Source organism: Diabrotica undecimpunctata, chromosome 1 (genome assembly GCF_040954645.1).
Source record: "Diabrotica undecimpunctata isolate CICGRU chromosome 1, icDiaUnde3, whole genome shotgun sequence".
Taxonomy (NCBI): domain Eukaryota; kingdom Metazoa; phylum Arthropoda; class Insecta; order Coleoptera; family Chrysomelidae; genus Diabrotica; species Diabrotica undecimpunctata.
The window spans coordinates 46,956,510-46,979,880 of NC_092803.1; the positions used below are offsets into that span (position 1 = coordinate 46,956,510).

At 31.9% G+C, this 23,371-nt stretch overlaps 2 protein-coding genes across 5 annotated transcripts in view; both read left to right on the top strand.

Moving 5' to 3' along the window:
- LOC140448853 (Ig-like and fibronectin type-III domain-containing protein 2) overlaps window positions 1-23,371 on the top strand; it is a 1,058,385-nt gene that overhangs the window by 477,093 nt on the left and 557,921 nt on the right. For all 4 annotated transcript variants that reach the window (XM_072541975.1, XM_072541985.1, XM_072541976.1 and 1 more), the window contains one exon: window positions 5,241-5,273. The gene's annotated coding sequence lies outside the window, so the exon portion shown is untranslated. The remainder of the gene's footprint in view (window positions 1-5,240; window positions 5,274-23,371) is intronic.
- On the top strand, window positions 16,789-21,981 carry LOC140444257 (uncharacterized). The gene has a single exon (XM_072536019.1). The coding sequence runs from the start codon at window positions 16,789-16,791 to the stop codon at window positions 21,979-21,981; it is 5,193 nt and encodes a 1,730-aa protein (XP_072392120.1).

Consider the following 23,371-nt stretch of genomic DNA (forward strand, 5'->3'; position numbering starts at 1 on the left):
AATAAATTGGGAATTGATATAACAGATCCAGAATTTACTGTTATCCAATCCAATGACAATGTGGAGGACATTTCCAGAGAGGAAATAATAAGTGTCATTAAAAAAAAGGATAAGGCTACTGGCTTAGATCTAATAACATATAGTATGATTGGCAGACTTCCTCAGGTAGCATTAGAATCACTGTCAATAATATTTAATCAAATAATGAACAGAAAAGCTGGATTTCCACAAGAATGGAAAAACACTCTTGTTATTCCTTTCTTAAAACCCTATAAAGATCCATTATGTGCAGACAACTATAGAAATATTGCCCTAGAGTCATGTGTGGGCAAAATACTCCAAAATATAATTAAATTAAGAATTGAACAAATAATTGAAAAAAATTGTATATTGAATCCAAAACAGTTAGGATTTAGAAGAAATAAAGGGTGTAACGATAATTTAGCTTTAACAATAAATTATATTAGAACAGGATTTAGTAAAAATTTAAATACAATCGCAATTTTTTTGGATATTAGTAGGGCATATGATACTGTCAATACGTTTTTGCTATATAAATATCTAATAAAGTATGGTATTCCAACAACCTATACAAACCTAATTATGCAATTCTTGCTCAATAGAAATATTTATATTAAAGATAAATCAAACAATATACTAGGCCCAATCCAAGCATCAACTGGATTGCCACAAGGGTCTCCTCTCAGTCCAATATTGTTTAATTTGTACTCTAAGTCTTTACATGATTTAATCAAACCTGAAATGGAGTGCTTCCAATATGCAGATGATTTTGTAATTCTGGTACAAGGGTCAGATATATATAAATCAATTAATTGCTTAAATACTTACTTACAAAAATTACAGGAGTGGTTTGAAACACACAACTTTAAAATCTCAGCACATAAATCAAAAGCAATAATATTTAGAAAAAGAGCTCAAGCATATAACTTTCCCCACCTTATGTACCAAAACATGGAAATCCCATGGAAAAATGAAATAAAGTATCTGGGGTTCCATCTACAGTGTAACTTGAATATGACAATTCAAATAAATGATATGATAGCTAAAGCAAACAAAGGAATTAATGTTATGAGAGCAATTTGTGGTACAAAATGGGGATCTGACCCAAACATTCTTTTAAGCTTATACAAAGGGATAGTAAGATCTCATTTAGATTATGCAGCCAATCTTTTAAATCCTTACAGTAAAAGTCTGATGATGAAGTTGGAACAAGTACAAAATGTGGCCTTAAGGATTATAACAGGTTGTCTACGTTCTACACCAATTTTAATATTACAAGCGGAATGTTCAGTATCCACACTAAAAGTTAGAAGGGAAATATTGGCTCATAAGTATATATTGAAACAAATGTCTGAAAAAAATAACATAGTAATAAGAAGTTTAAATAAGTTAAATGAAGCTATAAACGCAAATAACCAATTTTGGAAGAATAAAGCTATACCAGACTACTCATTAGCATATACGGACATACTCAAAAAATCAAAAAATATAATCCGATACAAAATTAATCCCATATATGAAGTAGAAAAAAAAATTCTTTTGTATCCTATTACAATTAATAGCCTAGAATATGAAAAATATGAAATTGAATCTAATGAAATGTTTTTAGGAAAATATGGTGGAATATATAGTAATCATACCTATGTATATACAGATGGATCTATCGACCCACAAACAAACCAATCTGGATTTGGAATTTATATACCACAGATTAATTACAAATTTTCATCAAGGCTCCATAATTACACACAAATCTGTACAACTGAAATGATAGCTATATATAAAGCTATCTCTGTGTGCATTGAGAAGGGGATCATGAAAGCAGTTATCTTTGCGGATTCAAAAAGTGCTTTATCCAAAATTTCCAGTCTCAAATGGGATCAAATGGATTACGTAACCATAATGACCAAAAAACTATTGGTAGAAGCTAATAATATGGGATTCTCGATAGGAATAGAATGGGTACCTGGACATCAGGGGATTAAAGGTAATGAGGTAGCTGATAGGCTGGCGAATATTGGGAGAGAATTAAGAGTACCATATAATATAAAAAATGTTAGTACAGATATCTTTTGCGTTACAAAAAAAGACATTTTAACACAGTTCTACAATGAATGGCATTCCCAAATTAAACATAAAGATCCAAACTATTGCAGATTGCAGTGTGATTTCCCCATAAAACCATGGTATGCCAAATGTGGGTATATGGGCAGAAATACCATAACAAATATTAATCGTTTACGTAGTGGACATTGCAAAACTCCTTGCTATCTCTACAAAATAGGTAAAACGGAAACACCGATATGTGAATGCGGAACCATTGGAACAGTGATCCATATCTTCTTTGAATGTCCCATAAACAAACACAAAAATCTGTATTTAGAACTAATAAAAGCAGGAATAGAGAGTCCAATATCTTTACATAGTATTCTATATAAACCCTCTGAGAAAGTTATAAAAATAATTATTAAATTCATCAAATTTTTTCAAATCGATCTATAAAAATTTTTTTTTTTTTTTTTTTTTTATACTTGTCAAAATAATAAAATAAATCTAGAAAATACTGGAAATATCCTAACATACAAAAATGTACGTCCTTAAAATCCTTAATCCTAACCGAAGGTAGCATTACCCATATACCTAATGTGACAATGTTTGGAAGCTACCCCCAAACGAGAAAAGTCTAATCTAACCTTAAATGAAGAAGATAAACAAATGGAAAAGCTAATCTTTCAGTATCACCCAGTTGTCAATTAGCAGTAAACAGTAACCTTAAATGAAGAAGATAAACAAATAATGGAAAAGCTGATCTTTCAGTATCACCCAGTTTTCAATTAGCAGTAAACAGTAACCTTAAATGAAGAAAATAAATAAATGGAGAAGCTCATCTTTCAGTATCACCCAGTTGTCAATTAGCAGTAAAAAGTAACCTTAAATGAAGAAGATAAACAAATGAAAAAGCTGATCTTTCAGTATCACCCAGTTGTCAATTAGCAGTAAAGTAAACAGAAGTAGAAATTTATCCCTGGTTGTGCATTGCCTAGAGCAAGACGAGCATAACCTTACATGTACTGGGTAAATGATTATATAATCGAAACCCAAAAACAAACGAAGAAGAAGAAGAAAGAATTTTTACAAAATTAAATTAAATTGGAATATTGTACTTACATAACTGTATAATTTTTAAAATAAGTTAAGTTTTAATGTTTTGCAAATTTGAAAATTTAATGGATTAACCTCATGTTGTAAGTTTTTTTACTAGTTTTATACAATGCTATTTAGTTCTAATTTCGTTGTATTTACTGATACCATATTTTAGCATATCCTGAAGAAGCAAATAAATTTTGCGAAAGCTTGAATAAAAAACAAAGAGTTTTACTTTCCTGCCCTATTAATGACTGCAACCTCAAAATAAAACTTTATTTTACATAACGTGTCAGTCAATAATACCTAACTACTTTATATATATATATATATATATATATATATATATATATATATATATATATATATATATATATATATGTATGTATAACTTAATAACGTACTAAACTTATTATATCACAAATAAAAATTAAATAAACGGTTGAATCGAACACAATCAACAAAACTTGAATCATCCCAGTTGTACAACGAAGTTGAACAAAAGTAGCAATTGGCTTAACTCATTTCAACGTTCAATTTTGTTGAACGCTTTTATTGAATTGCAAAATACATGGTTTATTTTGATTGAATTATCCTCATTGTTCAAGTAGTTTAAAGGGATGTGGTAACAGACTTATTGGTCTGTTATGTATACATATAGTTTGCTATTTTCTAACTGTAAATTTTTAAATAGAACTTTCTCATTCCTGGGTTTATCGGTCTGTTATATATCAAAACACTTAATTATCGCTTAAACGTTTTGGTTATTTACCATTTTCAGTAAACACTTTATTTTATAAACAATATATTAAACAATTATATTTTGTGTTTGCGCTCTTGAAAAGTTTAACAGGGCTATTGAACGATGCTAGAAATAACCATTTATTCCAAAATATATCTACAGTTCACATTTGAAAACACTATCTTTTTCACTCTTTACGTAAAGAAAAGACGTTAAAACGTACACGTGTTTGGAGTTACTGAACTCTCATCAGGGAGATTTGTAAAAGTTTAAACTAAAATGAAAGGCAATCTAGTATTTGGCCGTTAAAGTAACAATATCTGAGCAACGAGCAACAAGAAGTCGGGAGACCTATATTCGATAGCGAATTAGGTGAACCGCAAATTCAAAGCAAAATTTAATTTATATCACTTGCACCATTCTTCTCCTCCATTGTAAGAAACAATGTATGCCATCATAGGCTTTTAGTTTTTAAGATTCTGGCTCTTCTTTTTTGTAAAAGGTGTTTTAGATAAAATAGGTTGTCGATAAAAAACCTTCCTGCATGGAAACCACTTTGCTTCTCGTCATCCGTAATTTATGTCTCTATTCTCTTTTTTCTTTTAAAATCTTACCGTAAAGTTAGTATTTTGTTGTTCAACATAAACCTACCTAGCTGCAGCACTTCCTTCTGTCACCTTTTTTATGGATGTGTGTGTAATAAGAAAGCTGTTTTCCATTTGCATAACAGTTCTTTGCCTCCTAAAAAGCAATTACACACAAAATTAAATAGTTTTAGTAGCGAGTCCGATCCATATTTTAAAAATACAATAAAAAGACTTGTAGGTCTAGTAGCTTGTCTATTTTTCATTGTCATTAGGTTTTCTTCACTACAGTTGGTGTAAATTGAGTTTTATTCTATAAAAGATATGTTTGGCTGGAAAGACTGGTCATTATTTTCAGAAAAAACTTGTGGGCTATTTTCGATTATTTCTGTACAAAATGAAATCGAATTTAATGTTAATCTTGCGAGCGAAAAAAATGTCATACTAAATATTACTATGACGGTTCAAGCTCTTTGATAAATTTTCCTAAATTATCAGAAAAAAATGAGTGGGTCAAAACTACCTAATAAAAAAATTAATTATTTTTGAATTATAAAAGAATATATGTAGGTTTAATAAAATTGTGGTAATCGTAAAACATGTTTAATTTTGAAAGCTATATATCAAATTTACAATTTATTTTAAAAATGTTATTTTTAAAATAATGTGTTTTATTTCTATCAAAATATTTTATAAATACATATCAGTACCAATATATAGTAAAGTTATAATGTTTTTTTCTTTTTCAGCTGTACGCGTACTGAATTATTATCGTGATCGCTGTAAGTACCAATATTTATAATTGCTTATACCACTAATAAATTCACTGCGTCTATTAGTAGTAAATTTTTTTCCCTTATAAATAAATGACCATGTAGGTACCTTTTCTTTACACTGACTGTACAGATTTTTATCTCAGTTTTTAGGTAACTAAAGACTTCATATTTGACTTAATCTTCCGTTCATTTTACTTTAGTTTGAAGTCATTACTATTTTAATAGAAATAAGCCACAATTAAAGGTAAAATTAAGTTTAATTACGTTTTAATTTCCACTTTGGAAATCGTTCTCAAAATACATTAGAAAATTAAACAAATTTTGTTTTTTTGTTACTTGGTGAAAAATCCTTCTAATAATTTAATTTTATCTGACTTATTTATATTGACAATTCAGACATACATTATACATTTTAAAGTAGACGACTTTAAAATGATATTGCCGATATTGTTGAGTTGCGTTCCTGGGACGACTTTAGTTGTAAGATAGTTCATTCGATTACATGAAATCAACTTTAACTTGAGAATATCCGTCAGAAAAAATCGTAGCATGTAATTCGTCTTTAAAAAGACAACCACATGCCATGGTGACAGTAAAATTCTCCTGTTAGTAATTCCATTGTAATTTATGAGGGAAAACCAAGAAAAAAACCTCATAATACTATCCCGACGTGATAAGTATTTGGTCGTACATTTAGTTTACCTTCAATAAACACCAAATTCCGATTTTATATGTTTGTTATTTAAAAAACATAAATGATGTATACTCGATACGTTACTGACTTACTAATACTGGTATTTTCCTTCCTTTTAATAACTTCCTATTTTAATATGGGTAACCAGATCCTTTAACATTCTGCCATGGAATTTGCGGCACAATTTAAACACAACCTTAAAATGTATATTGTATGTCTGAATTGTCAATATAAATGAGTCAAATAAAATTAAAGGAATTTTTCACCAATAAAAAAAAACAAAATTTGTTTAATTTACTAATGTTCGTATTTTGAGAACGATTTCCGAGGTAGAAATTGAAACGTCAATAAACTTACTTTAACCTTTAATTGTGGCTTATTTCCATTTAAATAGTAATTACTTTAAAATGCCACAAGAAAATAGCTTCAGAACAATACTTCAGTTTGAGAAGAGTACATTAAAAAAAAGTTTTATTTAAAAATGCCTAATAAAATGTATATAATTAAAAAACTTTCTGGGCTACATCACACAACGTTTTCAGATTAAAAAGTCCATCATCAGTGTATTACCTGGAATAAGTATTACCACTTTAGTAAATGCAAACATAAAGGTTAAATTGTGACCAAGGTTGAAAAAGCAATGTGGTTAAATACTTACCAGGCGTACAGGAGTCAATTTACTAAATACATATTTGGGTAGAACCCTTTAAAATGGTACAAAATTTGTTATGTGTTACATTTTTGTTAAAAAGTTGGTGTGATGTTAAAGTTTTTAACAGATACCCTGCATTGCAACATAAAACTCCAAATAGAGGTTGCTGCAGTTACTGAAACAATGTCTGAATGGGTTCTAGATGGCAACTGATTAAAATGATATTTTTGAACTGAGGTATGAACAAAGCAGTCAATGTAACTTGTAGTATGTTTCTTAATGTGATATTAGCCAATAATATGTTAAAAAAATTTAAATTTTCATTTATTATTACTTATAACAGTAGCTGGGGTTGAAGTGTGATATATCCTGAATATTTTGTTTAAACATAGTGAAACAACTGTATGTTAAAAGATTTTAAAAAAGTTTGACTATTAAGTAGACAAACATCAATACATCTAGAATATGCTGGTATCTGATCGGCCTATGGTGGAGCAGTACGGCAAGAGATAAGGGCTTGCGGCTTGGTGATACTCCTCCATAGATCCCTACCGGAAGGGTGTGTGCCGCCTAAATACCGGGTATATATATATATATATATATATATATATATATATATATATATATATATATATATATATACATCAATACATATACCTAATGGAACAAGGATAAATGAAATATTGATAAGGCCCTTTACGTTATAAATTTATATTTGGTACAAGATGCATGCACGGCGTTGAGTTATTAATTAACTAAGGCAGAGGGTTGAACTGTGTTGTGTGATATTGAGCAGTATGTAGTATATCTACTAAATAAAAGAGGGGAACAGTTATATTGTAATGTGTGGCTAATATGTAATGTCAATTGAAATTTTATGTTTGAAAATTGTATCATCATTATTGAGATTGAATAAGGTTAAATGAATATTTGGATTCTAAGTTGTCAACCATCAATACAAATACCTGCTGTACTTGGAATAAATAAAAGCTTAACCCATTTCCTGACAAGTTTTTTTTCTGTTTTTTTTTTTGTTAAAAGTTTGCCTTTTGGTCTAAAAAGATATATAGTTTATTTAATAAAGTTTAAAAATTGGTATTTTGTCAATTTTTCTTGTGTTTTTTTGAGTGTTCCAAATGTGGAGGTGGCAGGTGCCATTAAAAAAAACGGTTAATTATCAAAAACATATTTTATTAAAGATAAACAATAATTTACACCAAACTCTATATATTTACGAATGCCATTTTACCATACATTGTATATGTAATCCCACATTACATTTGATGCATTGTTTTCTTACATTAGTCTTACATATTGAACATTTTCTGTTTTTCTTCGTTGGTTCTTTCCAAAAAACGACCTATAGGATCTTTCCTTACTGACTGTGGGACACGGTTTTTGAGATAACTTTTGCAATGAGGGTCGGCCAAGATTTTTTGGATTGGAAATTGAATTTACTTGAAGATAAGCTCTAACTATTTGTTTTCTAAATTCCAATAGCGGTATAGTCTTATCAGCGTGACAATATAGAACATATGCATTTACAACTGTCACATCGATAACGTTTGTAAAAATGGGAAAATACTATTTTTTGCCCCGTAGTTTTATTCGATATTTATTGATGTACCAATCCAATTTATCCACGCCATCGATGAATGTATTGTAATTATGTATACAGTGAGGTTGTGTAATGTTGATCTGTTTTTCTTTCAGTCCTTGACCATCGATTTACTTTGTCTTATGGGTTCATCTCTTGGTTGTTTGACAATATTCTGACACATTTGTTGTCTTTCCATATGACACCAAACACTTCATTTTTTCATATCAAATCTGTAATATATGGCACCTCTTTTCTGAAACAAATTAAAAAATACAGACAAAATTCTGAATGACCAACTTGAGACAAACAATTCTCCCCTCCGCAACCTATTCAGTTAAAGACTATAAAGAGTAAACGCATACCAAAAATAGAGCAGTTAAGGAAGGCACTCTACCGAAGTAGCTCTAGTGATAAGATGTTATAATAAATTTTGTGGAAGTTTTGAAAACAAAAGTTTCAGTGTTTTATCGTTATATAAAATTAATTTCTATTATGTAACAGTCTAATCCATCACTTAAATGAAAAGTATTTTAATTTTTAAATAAAATGCAGGGTGTTTGTTTAAGAAAAATATCGTTGATCCCGTACAGTCTTATAAAAGATACTGTATATTTGTAATTAATTTTAAAATGTAAATCTTACAGTTATCTTAAATAAAGTTTTTCTTTTGGTAGCTCCTATAACAACAGATATCTAACGGAATTTGGTACAAAGGTTGATCACCTTGTATACCAACAAAAATACAATGCAAAAACTAACTAACTAAAAAGACCATAAAACTAGTACAACAAGAAAATACCTAAAATCAAATTAAATGGCAATCCGAAGAATAATTATTACAGGAAAAACACTCATGGACAGAATGAGGCCTAAAGGTCGCGGCATATTATCGTGCACGTATAGTTTTCGGCACGTAGCGTTTTCACTCCAGCAATCGGACTGCACGTTCACATTTTCATACATAGAACGTTTCATTTTGGTTCGGTGAAGATATGATATCGCTTTTCTCGACAAAAATTAAGTCGAGGTCACTCGACACTGAGGAGTAGGCAGATTGAGACCTCAGTGTCGAGAGACAGTTCTTGCAATATAGAACACGATACTGGTACGTCTCGAGTGAGGGGAGTAGGCAGATTGAGACCCCGAACTTGAACCGAACCGTATCACTCTTGATAGTGACTCCAAAATGGGTGCCGAAACGTCGAGTTTTAAATTCTCAACGCGGTTCTTCCCGAGAACTCAGTAATTTATATATATATATATATATATATATATATATATATATATATATATATATATATATATATATATATACATATATATTATAACTAAATTGCATTTGCTAGTACATAGTTTGTACGCATACATAACAGAATTCAAGAACTCATTGTTTATTGTAAATTGACTCAATATATTCTACCAGTATTCGCTCTCATAATATTGATCTTGAAAAAAACAATATCGGCAACGGTCAGGTGAAAAATTAATTGCACATCACTTTTTAAAATGTCTCGTGTGTATGCGAATGATACATTATGTATATGAAGTATAAAGTTTGTTTTTCAAATTCTAGAAAGTTTTGTTGGTCAAAAAGGTTTAGTCACACGAAAATATTTAAAAAAAGCTTTGGTTTTTTGCATTTCATAAACAATTCAAAAAACCTCCATAAGAGAAATCACTGTGGTTTACCATTATTTGGACATGTCTATAGGAAAAATTTCGATAACTGCTATCCTGTTCTGTTCTGTACTAATTTTAGTATAATAAATATAAAAGTTATTAATAATTTGCAACTTATTAACATTGTTAGTAAATTCCACAACTTCCTCCAAATTTTACCTCATTTTAATGGACGATAAACTTCTCCGGAAATCGTTATTCCGGGTTTGAAATTTTGGTGTGTGCTTATTGCATGTTAAACTACGAAGTTATTTCCAAAAGACAGCTGAAGAGCTATATCATAAACACCTTGAAAGCAGAAATTAAATTTTATATCAGCTTTTAGTTCACCACAATGTTGTAGGATACATTCTCAAAAGCGAATCTAGCTGGAAATGTGAGGTCTTAGATATGGTGTACAATGTTTTGTGTAACGTAATATATGTATATATAATTGTGTGTATACACAAGTATATATATTTATATATACAGGGTGGCGCACCGAAAACGAAACAGATGCATTTACTGGCAGATGATTCCTTTTTAAAAAAACGCTTGGACCCGTCGATTTTGTTTTCGAGGGGGACACAAAATTGGCATAAAATTACTTTAACATTTAATTAACACCCCCTTAAGCGGGGGTGGCATCATCCCTAAAATTTTAAATGAAAAGGGGGGTCGAATGATCCATTATTTGAAAGGTCTTTCAATTCCCTTTATAATGATGTAAAATTTATGTATTCAATTCAGTAGTTTTGGAGATTTATTGATTTAAAGTTTAAAGTAGACTTTAATAGGTACATCTAATTAGTTTGTACTTCTTTCAGAAGAAATTTGAGTAAAAGCATTTTCTTGATAAGTAAATGCTTTTATTTACTACGCCCATGGTTTATTAATAATAAAAATAGCAATTGAAGTGTCCTTTGTGACAAAAAAAGTTGTTTCTTGAAGAAAGATAAGTAGAGAATGCCACGTACTTATTTTAAATAGGAAATAGTACATTAGTTTGCGATTGATTTGACCAATCTTTGTTGTTAAAATATCATTTATTGCTTTATACATAAATTAACCATGGTATATTCCACGGCAGAAAGGGTTGAAATTATTGAAATATTTTTCGGAAATAATCAGTGCGCTAATAGAACAGCACAAATTTTTAATGAGCGACATGAGAACAATAATGTGCACCGAAAATAAACCAATAAAAAACGTAATATTGAAAATCCTATGAGGAACGAAACAACAGAAGTGGGGGTTTTAGGGCAAGTTATTGTAGATCCTACATTAAGTACCCACAAATTGCAAACTTCGTGTGGTGTTAGTCAACGTACTATCCAACGGATTCTAAAGGCCCATAATTTTCATCCGTATAAAATTCACGTTGTACAAGAACTTAATGAAGACGATTTTGATAAGCGATTAGAATTTTGTGAAGGTATGAGTAAACGAATTACAAACGATGAACAATTTTTATTTAACATTTGCTTTTCCGACGAATGTTCCTTTTTTTTTAAATGGCGAAGTAAATCGTCATAATTGTCTATATTGGTCGGACTCTAATCCCAGAATTTACCATGAGGTACACACACAGCAGCCACAAAAATTAAATGTTTGGGCTGGCATTTTTGGCGATCATTTGGTTGGTCCTTTTTTCTTACCTGGAAATTTGACTGGTGAAATGTATTTGGAATTACTGCAAAATGCCATAGATCCTGCGCTAACAGATATAATTGAAAATCAGAATGATGGTCGATACGTTGAGAATATGTTGATGTTCCAACAGGATGGTGCCCCACCACATTACGCATTAAGAGTTCGGCATTATTTAGATCAGACCTTTCCAGGTCAATGGATTGGTAGAAGAGGTGCCTTTGAATGGCCCCCAAGATCGCCAGATTTATCACCTTTGGATTTCTTTTTGTGGGGTTACTTAAAAAACAAAATCTATGCTACTCAGCCAACATCCTTAGAAGATTTACGATAAAGAATTGTGAATGAGTGCCATCAAATTACTCCTTAAATATTGCAAAATGTCCGGCAACGTTTTCAGCAAAATCTTTATTATTGCATGGAAAGTAATGGTGGTTATTTTCAACATTTACTCGGCTGACAGGTCAGTTCATTCTTTATTTTTTAACAACTTTGCTGCTATGTATTGATCTCCTCTTACGATGATGTATTTAAACTTTAAATCAATAAATCTCCAAAACTGCTGAATTGAAGTACATGAATTTTACATCATTGTAAAGGGAGTTGAAAGACCTTTTAAATGATGGATCATTCGACCCCCCTTTCCATTTAAGATTTTAGGGATGGTGGTTCAAGTGTAATCAATTTTTTAACCCTTTTAGCGTTTTTCAATGCTTTAAACCAGGTTAACATAACCTCGGTTAGCTAACCACATTTTTTTTCTGTTGGCTGCAGTAATTGCGCCTACGGATGTTCAAATGGCTAAATTTTAAATGTTATATAAAACTTACTTGTTTGAATAAAATCTAAATCACACTCTGATGACATTCCTGTTTTTGTTTAGCCTAATGTATAAACTATAGTTTCTTCATTTGGCTTTGACAGACCACCACATGTAGCTGTACAGTATTTTTTTATCATTTGCATGGTCACGTAATGCAGTTTTTTTTAATTTGCTCACTTCTCCTTTAGAATTTTTGCTAAACATGGTATACCAGCAGTAGATTAGTAGTAGATTAACAGGACTTTTGCTTAGTGCTTATCACTCCTGTTTCTTTACATTCCAATATTTGTCTGTTATCATTCACCAATTCTACCAGTTTTACACAAATTTTACAGTTATAATATTAATTAAAATGGTAGAATAATTCGCAAGATAAAAACCTATCCTGTCAGACAACCTTCGGAGTATCAGTTAAAATTGTAGTCAAATTAAACGGGTTTAAGCGCTAACCTAGAAGTGAAAAACTAATTTGGCGTAAATATTTCCGTGAATGAAAGTTAAATAGGTTAACCCAGCACGGAAAAATCGGCCCATAGAGTCAAACGTTAAATACAAATTCTGAATTTGGTGCATAAAATTACCATAAACATAATAAAACTAGACAAAGAATCGTGAGCAAAATAGTGAAACGCGAAGTACTCGATCTGTGGTCTATCTATCTCTCTTTAGCACTTAGCATAATAAATGCACGGCAAATGTTTACCGGACGTAACACCCAATGAAGTTCGAAGGTCAGTGCAAGAAATGAAAAACAATAAGTCCCCCGGAGGCGATGAAATAGTGGCAGATGCCTTGAAGGTGGCTGGAAAAAGATTATGGCAGGTCCTTGCCAAACTATTCACTAGATGTTTGCAGGAAGCAATAACACCAACCCAGTGGTATAACGCAGAAATTATCATACTTCATAAAAAAGGGGATGCTACCGACCTCAGGAATTACAGGCCCATAAGTCTACTTTCACATATTTATAAACTATTTACAAAAATAATTACGAAACGACTAGAAAATAAATTGGAATTTTATCAGCCCATAGAACAGGCGGGTTTTAGAAAAGGCTATGGAACAAACGATCACCTACTGGTAATAAAAAATCTTATAGAAAAATGCACTGAATATAATAAACCACTAGCTTTAATATTTGTCGACTATGAAAAGGCATTCGACACCGTAAATCAACAAAAAATGTTGGAAGCCTTGACAGAATGCCGAATTAACTATCGGTATATAAATATAATTAAACATATATACCAAAACGCAACAGCCAGTGTTAGAGTGGGTGATTGTCAAACCCAGAAATTCCCGATACAACGTGGAGTACGCCAGGGGGACACCATATTGCCGAAACTGTTCACTACGCTTTTGGAATATATATGTAAAAGGGCAAAACTGACCGACAAGGGCATAAACATAAACGGAGAAAAGCTTAGCCATCTAAGGTTTGCAGATGATATTGTACTAATAGCTGATAGGATAGATGAGGCAAAAGAACTTTTAAATCAGCTCTACCTTTCCTCGCTAGAAGGGGGATTGAAAATAAATATATCTTAAATCCAGATGATGACAAATCTTGTAGTCAGCGAAGATATATGCGTAGGAACAAGATCCATAGACCAGGTAATGGCCTATAAATACCTAGGTCATGAGATTCGCATAGGAAAAGATAACCAAACCGTTGAGCTTCTCCGTCGTATAAGACTGACTTGGGCAGCCTTCGGCAAGCTGAACCATATTTTCAAATCGTCTGATATACCAATATGCCTTAAAAGAAAAACGTTTAATCAGTGTGTTTTGCCAGTGTTAACTTACGGTGCCGAAACGTTGACCATGACAAGGAGAACAGTTCAAAAGATCCGTGTGTGTCAAAGGGCGATGGAGCGTGCTATGTTGGGCGTTTCACTACGAGACAAGATCCCAAATCGCCAGCTACGACAAAGAACAGGAGTGGCTGATGCAGTAGAGAGAGTAGCAACACTAAAATGGAACTGGGCAGGTCACGTGGCTCGAATGACAGACAATAGATGGACAAAGCGGATACTGGAATGGAGACCAAGAGATGATGCCTACCGAAGTAGAGGTCGTCCACCAACACGTTGGACTGACGATCTAAAACGTTGTCATAGGAATTGGATGCAAGAGGCACAAGATCGAAATAGATGGAAAATTATGAGGGAGATCTATGTCCAGCAGTGGATAAGCGAAGATTGAATGATAATGATGATGATAATAAATGCACCTCCCAACTCCAGCGTTTCATTACTCCTACCAATTTAGTTTCGAAAATCACGCACACATGACAGATAAAGATGGCAAGACCACTCAAAATGACAGTTATTGTTTCACCTCTATTCACAGAGCGGGGTGCCTTACCTAGTATATTCTTATTATGTTTGTAAAAATGTTCTATTTATATAATAAATTTTACGCACTGTATCATGAAATTCTCAACAAATAAAAAAATTATACACGTTGACTTTTTTGTTACAAAAATTTTATAATATAAACTATCCTTTTCTAATTTGTCACAAATTAGTCATATCTAATCTGGGCTGATTTTATACTCGTCTATTTCTCTTGATTAAGTAATAGATAAGTATCTTCTTCTTCTTATTTTTATATTGACACGACATGTCTGTTTTTCTTGTTGTCATTCGGCTTATATGATCGTTTCATTCTACTCTTCTATTTCTTATCCAGTTCTTGATGTTCTCGATCTTGCATCTATGTCGTATATCTGTACTTCTAGCTCTGTCCCATAGTGTCTTACCATCAATTTTTTAAGTGTTTTCATCTCTGCTATTTCTAACATCCTTTTTGTTTTCTCTATGTCAGGTCTTGTTTCTGTCGCGTATGTCACTATTGGTCTGATGACTGTTTTGTAAATTCTGCCTTTGGTTTCTTTCCTGATATTTTGATTTCTCCATATTGTTTCATTCAGGCAGCCTGCGGCTGTGTTTGCTCTGTTCACTTAATCTTCCACTTCAGTTTCGAGCTTTCCGTAGCTAGATAATGTGATGCCTAGATATTTAAACTCCATCACTTTTTCTATTACCTGACCCTCTAGCTCCAATTTACATCTTAGTTAATTTGCTGTTGTAACCATGCATTTTGTCTTTTTTGGGAAAATTAATATGTTAAATTTTCTGGCGGTTACATTAAATAAGTGCAGCATACGTTGTAAATCATCTTCACTTTGAGAGAGTAGTCTCACGTCGTCTGTATAGCAGATTATTTTAAGTTGTTTTTCCCCATTTGGTATCCCTTTTTAGTTCTTAATTTTTTTATTATTTCATCCATAATCAGGTTAAACAATAGAGGACTCACGAAATCTCCCTGTCTTATCCCATTGCCAGCTTCAATAGGATCGGTTAGTTCTTCTTCTAGTTTTACTTTTACTGTGTTATTTTGGTAGATATTTTTGATCGTTTTGATTATTCCTAGAGGTATCTCTCTTTCGTACAGTAAGTGGATAACGACTTTTAATTTGACCCTCTCAAATGCCTTCTTAATGTCCACGAAACATAGATATGCCGGTTTGTTGTTGTTAAGATTGTGATTCATTCACTTAAAAACTAAGCCGGTCCTGTGTGTGGCTGAACTCCACTGACGGCAGTGGCGCATTGAAAGAAGTGTGAAAACAACCGCATGCGCAAGAAAAAAGACAGAGGACTTTAGAACATTACATTTTTTGGTTACATTAAAATAAGACATACATATTTCGTTTTAATTATATTAGTTTATTAGTACATTCAGTAGTGTTAATAAAATCTCAAATATAGTGCAATCACCAGTTTTTTATTACTACAGTCCATCTATATTGAAGTCAGAATTAACATTTGGTCCTTCGAGCCGGATAAAATTGGATTGCAGCTAGAGATTTTGCACGTGGTTTATGGAATGGCGCCGGTAATACAAGTAGGTCAAATCCATTTTACCTAAATTCCTGTCGTTGTAGAGTTAATTAATGCTGTTTCAATTTGCAGTCATTTAACAATTGTCTATACATATAATACAATATCAATTATCAATACAAAATCAAATATATAATACAATATCAATTCTACTTGTAAAGCTATTTTCAATGTTTTTTTCCATTTAAATGTGTATGTTTTATTTCCATTTTTATTATTCTTTCAGTTTAATATTTCTATATTAAATACACATAGCTATTATAAGGGTAGCTCACTATTATGTTCATGTATGATATCGAGAATTAAACCATTAAACGCAATTATAGTCATCTCAAATTCCTAAGGCAAAACAACAATAAAAAAATGATTATAAACAATTACAATTTCAATATTACATTAATAGCTACTTCTTATTTGCTGTAATAAATATATTGGTTATAATTATAAAAGTTATCGATTTATTCATTGAGCTCTAATAAAGTTGGATCTATTACTATTATATACTAAATAATTATTCTACATAAAAGAATACAGGATGGCCGCTAATTTAAATGCAAAGATACGGAAGCGTGGAGGTATTAAACATAAGCTAACTAAATTTCAAAACTATTTTGAACCATTATATAATCGATTTCTAACAAATCAAGAATTTGATAATAAAGAGATAATAGAATTAAAAATCAGATTAGGTAAAGTAGAATCATTAGAAACGGAATTTGAAGAGATTCAAGCCGTGATTGAGGACATTTGTCCAGACGATGAACTTGAGGCACAACGTGAAGAGGCAGACATATTTTTAAACACTCTTATAGATTGTGTAGCTAGGACACAAGAGGTTGTTAAAATGATTGAAAGTAATTCAATTCCCCAAACCCTAGGGTCAGTAAATAATAATAGTCAATCTTTTAACGAAAATGCAATTAAATTACCACCCATTAAATGCCCTTCTTTTAATTGTGAATTTAGTAAATGGCTAGAATTCAAAAATACATTTGAAGCACTTTTTCATAACAACCTTACACTTTCAGAAATTCAAAAATATCACTATTTAAGGTCATGCTTAGGTGAAGAAGCCTTGAAAATTATCCAAAGTTTAGAATTTGCAGCACATAATTACCAGGATGCCTGGCAGTTATTGTGTGACCGATTTGACAATAAAAGATTGTTAGTTAATAATCATTTAAAACATTTATTTGAAATTGAGTCCTTACCCAAAGAATCATCAGTAGGGTTAAGAGGGCTTATTGATTATGTAAACAAGCATATTAGAGCGTTAAAAACATTGCAACTTCCTACTGAGCATTGGGATGCTATGATTGTTCATATGATTTCTTTAAAGCTAGATAAAAATACAAATCGGGAATGGGAACAATCACGTACAGATAAGATGTTGCCGAGTTTAGCTAGTTTTTTTGAGTTTTTGAAAAATAGAGCAGATTTTTTGGAAACAATAGAAACAAATAGCACTAGAGAAAATAAAGACACGCGACTAAGTGGTCATAAAAGTAAAACACGTCATCATTCATTTTTAGCTAGCAGTTCAGAAAATACTTGGGAACTAAAATGTAATTATTGCAAACAAAAACATTCTATTTATACTTGTGACCAATTTTTGAAATTGTCAGTAGCTGAAAGATGGCACAAAATAAAACAATTGAAACTGTGTACTAATTGTTTATGTCATGGCCATTTTAATACACACTGCCAGAAAGGAAACTGTAAGTTTTGTAAGGGTAAGCACAATTCATTATTACATCATAAGAAATCTAACTCCTTTAATAACAATTCTGCTGATAATCAAAACAATTCTGAGGATTTTGTTAACTCAGAATCCAAACAAAGTGATCAGTTCAATAGGTCATCCATTATTTGTGGTAATACTGTATTTAATGACAATTATGTTATTTTACCTACTGCAATTGTTGATGTTCAAGATAAGACAGGTAAATTTCATAAAGTCCAAGCCATCTTGGATGTGGGTAGTCAGTGTTCATTTATATCTGACAATTTGTGTAAAAAATTAAATTTGAAAACCAATCGCATTGATGTATCAGTATCTGGTATCGCTGGTATTAATTCTAATTTACGGTACAAATGTGAGGTACTAATAAAATCTAATATTCATAACTTTCAAACTGTCCTAAACTGTATCATTGTTGAAAGAATCTCAAGTAATTTACCATCTTGTAACTTCGATATTTCTAATTGGCACATTCCTGAAGGCATTGCACTTGCTAATCCTATGTTTAATTGTCCTAGAAATGTTGATCTATTAATTGGAGCGGATTTGTTTTGGGAGATTGTACTAAATGAAAGAATAAACCTCGGTCGAAATCTACCTCATCTAGTTAATACTGTCTTTGGCTATGTAGTATCAGGTCCGATAAATATTCCTATGAAAAAAGAGGTTAATTGCAATTTTTTAATAAATGACGATCTTCAAAAGTTCTGGTTTGTCGAGGAGATTCATCATGAACAGAAACAGATGTCACAGGAAGATTTGTTTTGTGAGGACTATTTCAATAAAACAGTTTCTCGAGATCCTTCTGGAAAATTTATTGTTCGTTTTCCACTAAAATTAGAAGCCACTCAATTAGGGGAATCAAAAAACTTAGCTGTTAAAAGACTGCTTTTTCAAGAGAAAAAATTGGAAAAGAATGATGTTTTAAAAAGCAAATACTCTAAATTTATGGATGAGTATTTAAACTTGCAACATATGAGGCAATTAACACAAAAGGAATCCAGTCAATTTCGATGTTTTTTACCCCATTTTGCTGTTTTCCGTGAAGACAGTCTTACTACTGACGTTAGGATTGTATTTGATGGTTCGGCTAAAACCGATTCTGGGATATCATTAAATGATATCCAATATACTGGGCCAGCCATTCAGAATGATATATTTAAAATTATGTTGAGGTTTAGACAGCACAAGTTTGTTGTAATTGCTGATGTGGCAAAAATGTACCGTCAAATTTTGATACACCCTGAAGAAAGATATTTACAAAACATTCTTTGGCGACAAAATCCTAATGAGGACCTCGCACCATTTGAGTTGCAAACAGTTACTTATGGTACGACTAGTGCTCCCTATTTGGCCATAAAATGCATAAAACAATTAGCTTCTGACTATAAACATGATTACCCAATTGCTAGTGAATTGATTGACCGTGACATGTATGTAGATGATTTAATAACTGGCTTCACCAGTGAAGAACATGGAATAGAAATTTGTAATCAAATTTCGATGATATTAAAATCAGCTTCCTTTAAATTAAGAAAATGGGCTTCTAATAGCCAAGATATTTTAAAGGGTTTACAAGATACATCTGATGAGTTTAGTATATTGGAACTAGGAGAGAGTGATAGGCTTAAAACTTTAGGAATTCAATGGATTAGTAATACTGATGTATTAACATACAATGTTTCAACATCCAGTAATAAACAACCTATTACTAAAAGAAGTTTACTTAGTAATATTGCTAAGATATATGACCCTTTAGGTTTAATAAGTCCATGTATTATTCTAGTTAAGATATTAATTCAACAATTATGGTTGCTTGATTTAGATTGGGATGATGAACTACCACGAGACCTGCTCAATAAATGGGTAACATTTAAATCAAAATTGTCTGTTCTTAATAAAATAAATATTCCCAGGTATATTATGTGTGATAAAATAGTTCACATGGAGCTGCATGCCTTCAGTGATGCTAGCAAAGATGCTTATAGTGCAGTTTTATATGTTCGAACGGTTGATGAAAATGGAACAGTGTATGTCAGATTGCTATGTTCCAAAACCAGAGTGTCACCTATAAAAGTATTAACGGTTCCTAGATTAGAGTTATGTGGTGCTTTAGCACTAGCTCGCTTAGTCAATCAAGTGTCAAACGCACTTACATGTCAATGCAATGTTTTTTATTGGTGCGATTCTCAGATAGTATTGTGGTGGTTGAATACAGAGGCCAATAAACTACAAGTTTTTGTAAGCAATAGGGTCTCAGAAATTCAAACGCTGAGCAATATATCGAATTGGAGCTATGTCAATACTAAAGAAAATCCTTCTGATGTAGCATCTCGTGGCATGTATCCAGATGAACTATCCAATTGCAAGGTATGGTGGAATGGACCCTCATTTTTATATGAAAAACCATTCTGGCCACGATTATTTCAAGCTGGAGATAACAAGGAGCTTCCAGAAATCCGTAAAATTTGTCACACGCTTGTTGTTACCGAACAATTATTATTGTTTCAACGGTTCTCCTCTCTTAATAGATTAAAACGAGTTTTTGCATATTGCTTACGCTTCATTACAAACCTAAAGGAACGTACAAGGACAAAAGGTCCTCTTAGCGTTCTAGAGATGGAAAAGAGTATGTTATGTTTAACTAAATTAGCACAAAAGGAAAGTTTTAAAAATGAAATTTCTATTATTAGTCAACAAAAAAATTTGCCTCATAAACATAGGTTACTTTCTCTAAGTCCATTCTTAGATTCAAACAGTTTTCTGAGAGTAGGGGGTAGACTTAAAAATTCCTCTTTGTCATTTGATGAAAAGCATTCATATCTCCTAGATGGTAAACATTTATTCACTAAATTAATATTTCACGCCGAACATTTACGATTACAACATGCAGGTCCACAACTTTTATTGTTTTCAGTACGTGAGAAGTTCTGGGCGACTGCTGGCATGTGTCTTGCCAAGAAGGTGGTACGAAATTGCATACAATGTTTTAAAAATAAACCTAGACAAACCGCATCAATCATGGCTGACCTCCCTAAACATAGGGTTCAAATTTCAAAACCTTTTGCAAATACTGGAATTGATTACGCTGGTCCAGTACTGTTGCGTGATAGAAAGGGCCGACCTTATAAAACTTATAAGGCATATATTTGTTTATTTATATGTTTTGCCACTAAGGGTGTTCACATTGAGCTGGTCACTGAGTTAACGAGTGAAGCATTTCTTGCTACATTTAGAAGGTTTGCCGCTCGACGTGGTACTCCTAATCATTTATATTCCGATAATGGATCTAATTTTGTTGGAGCTTATAAAGATCTGCAAAAGTTATATAAGTTTTTAGAAAATTCTCAATCTGAGTTTGTTACAATCTGTTCACAGCAAAAAATTTCGTGGCATTTTATTCCACCAAATACTCCACATTTTGGAGGTCTTTGGAAGTCAAATATCAAAAACATTAAACATCATCTCCACAGAGTAATAGGAGAATCTATTTTAACATTTGAGGAGTATTCAACACTATTAACGCAAATTGAGGCAACATTAAACTCTAGACCTTTGTATCCTATGTCCTCAGATCCCAACGATTTAAACCCAATTACCCCTTCTCACCTATTGATTGGACATGCTCTCACATCACCTCCTGACCCACTATATGAAAGTATTACAATTAACCGGCTGTCCAGATTTCAATTATTGCAGCAAATGAATCAAAGCTTTTGGAAAAGATGGTCCTGTTTTTATCTCTCTGAACTGCAGAAACGACACAAATGGAAAACTGGGAAAATGGATGTCAATATTGGTGACCTGGTCGTCGTAAAGCATGATAACCTGCCTTCTATTAAATGGATTTTGGGAAGAATTGTTGATGTCCATCCAGGCGATGATGGTGTAGTGCGGGTAGTGACTATAAAAACTTCGCAAAATACTTTTAAACGGGGTGTTTCGAAAATTTGTCCACTCCCTTCTCCTAATGACGATGTGTTTTGATAAGAATTTTTGAACATGCTGTTCAAAAGGGGGGAGTATGTTAAGATTGTGATTCATTCACTTAAAAACTAAGCCGGTCCTGTGTGTGGCTGAACTCCACTGACGGCAGTGGCGCATTGAAAGAAGTGTGAAAACAACCGCATGCGCAAGAAAAAAGACAGAGGACTTTAGAACATTACATTTTTTGGTTACATTAAAATAAGACATACATATTTCGTTTTAATTAAATTAGTTTATTAGTACATTCAGTAGTGTTAATAAAATCTCAAATATAGTGCAATCACCAGTTTTTTATTACTACAGTCCATCTATATTGAAGTCAGAATTAACAGTTGTATTCTAATGATTTCTCTTAAACTTGCCTCATTATAAATATAGCGTCGGTGCATGATCTTCCCAACCTAAAACCTTGTTGTTCTTCTGCTAGTGGTATAATTCCATTATATCACTAGAAGAACCCAAAATTCTCCTTCAAAACCAGTAAAAAGAGTTTTTCAAATTTTTGAAGAGGACGTACCATACAGAAAAATCTAAAAAAAATAAAGATATAATTTTTAATTTTGTGAAGTTCACAAAACAAAAAAGATTGGACGTGCAGCACCTCCAAAAAACAGTTACAAGCTTTTTTCGAAAAAAAAATGCCTTTTTAGTCTATGTACACTCAACCTACGGTTCTATAAAAATAGACAAAATGCGCAGAGTTTTATTTTTTAGTCACATGATATGTAAAAATATGAGAAAATTAATTCAGATTTTGCCAATTTGGAAAAAAAAATTGTTTAACCTCTCCAAAACGGGGGTTTAAAGGTGTTTATCCCAATTGTTGAATGTTTTATAGGGCTCATGTAATAAAGAATATAATATATAACCTATAAAAAACCTTATTTGATCCATTTTGAAGTCTATAGAATAGAGAAAACTTTTAAAAAACAGTTTTTCGGATTTTTGAAGATGGCGCACCATAAAGAAAAATCTAAAAAGGATCAGAGATATACCTCCAAAAACAGGTTACACGCTTTTTTGGACACAAAGTACCTTTTAAGTTATGTACACTCAACATACGGGTCTATGAAAAATAGACAAGTTTTTTAAAAGCCTTAACAACGTGTGTAAATTTTTTGAAATTTGAGGGAGTGACTGGCTAAAATTGCGCTAAGAGTTATTTTTTAATCACATAGAACGTAAAAAAATAAAAAAATTTAATTTTAATAGTAAGGGCATCTTAACGTACCCTTTTATCTTTCGTAAAAATATTTCCCGTGTCGTGAGATCGTTTATAATGTAAAAGTTAAATTCAGTGTTTTTAAATTAACGAAAATGGTTGCGTTTCGATTTAATTTGAGTTTCTTACCACTCCCTAACACGTGTTTCTGGGTCTACCCGTCATCAG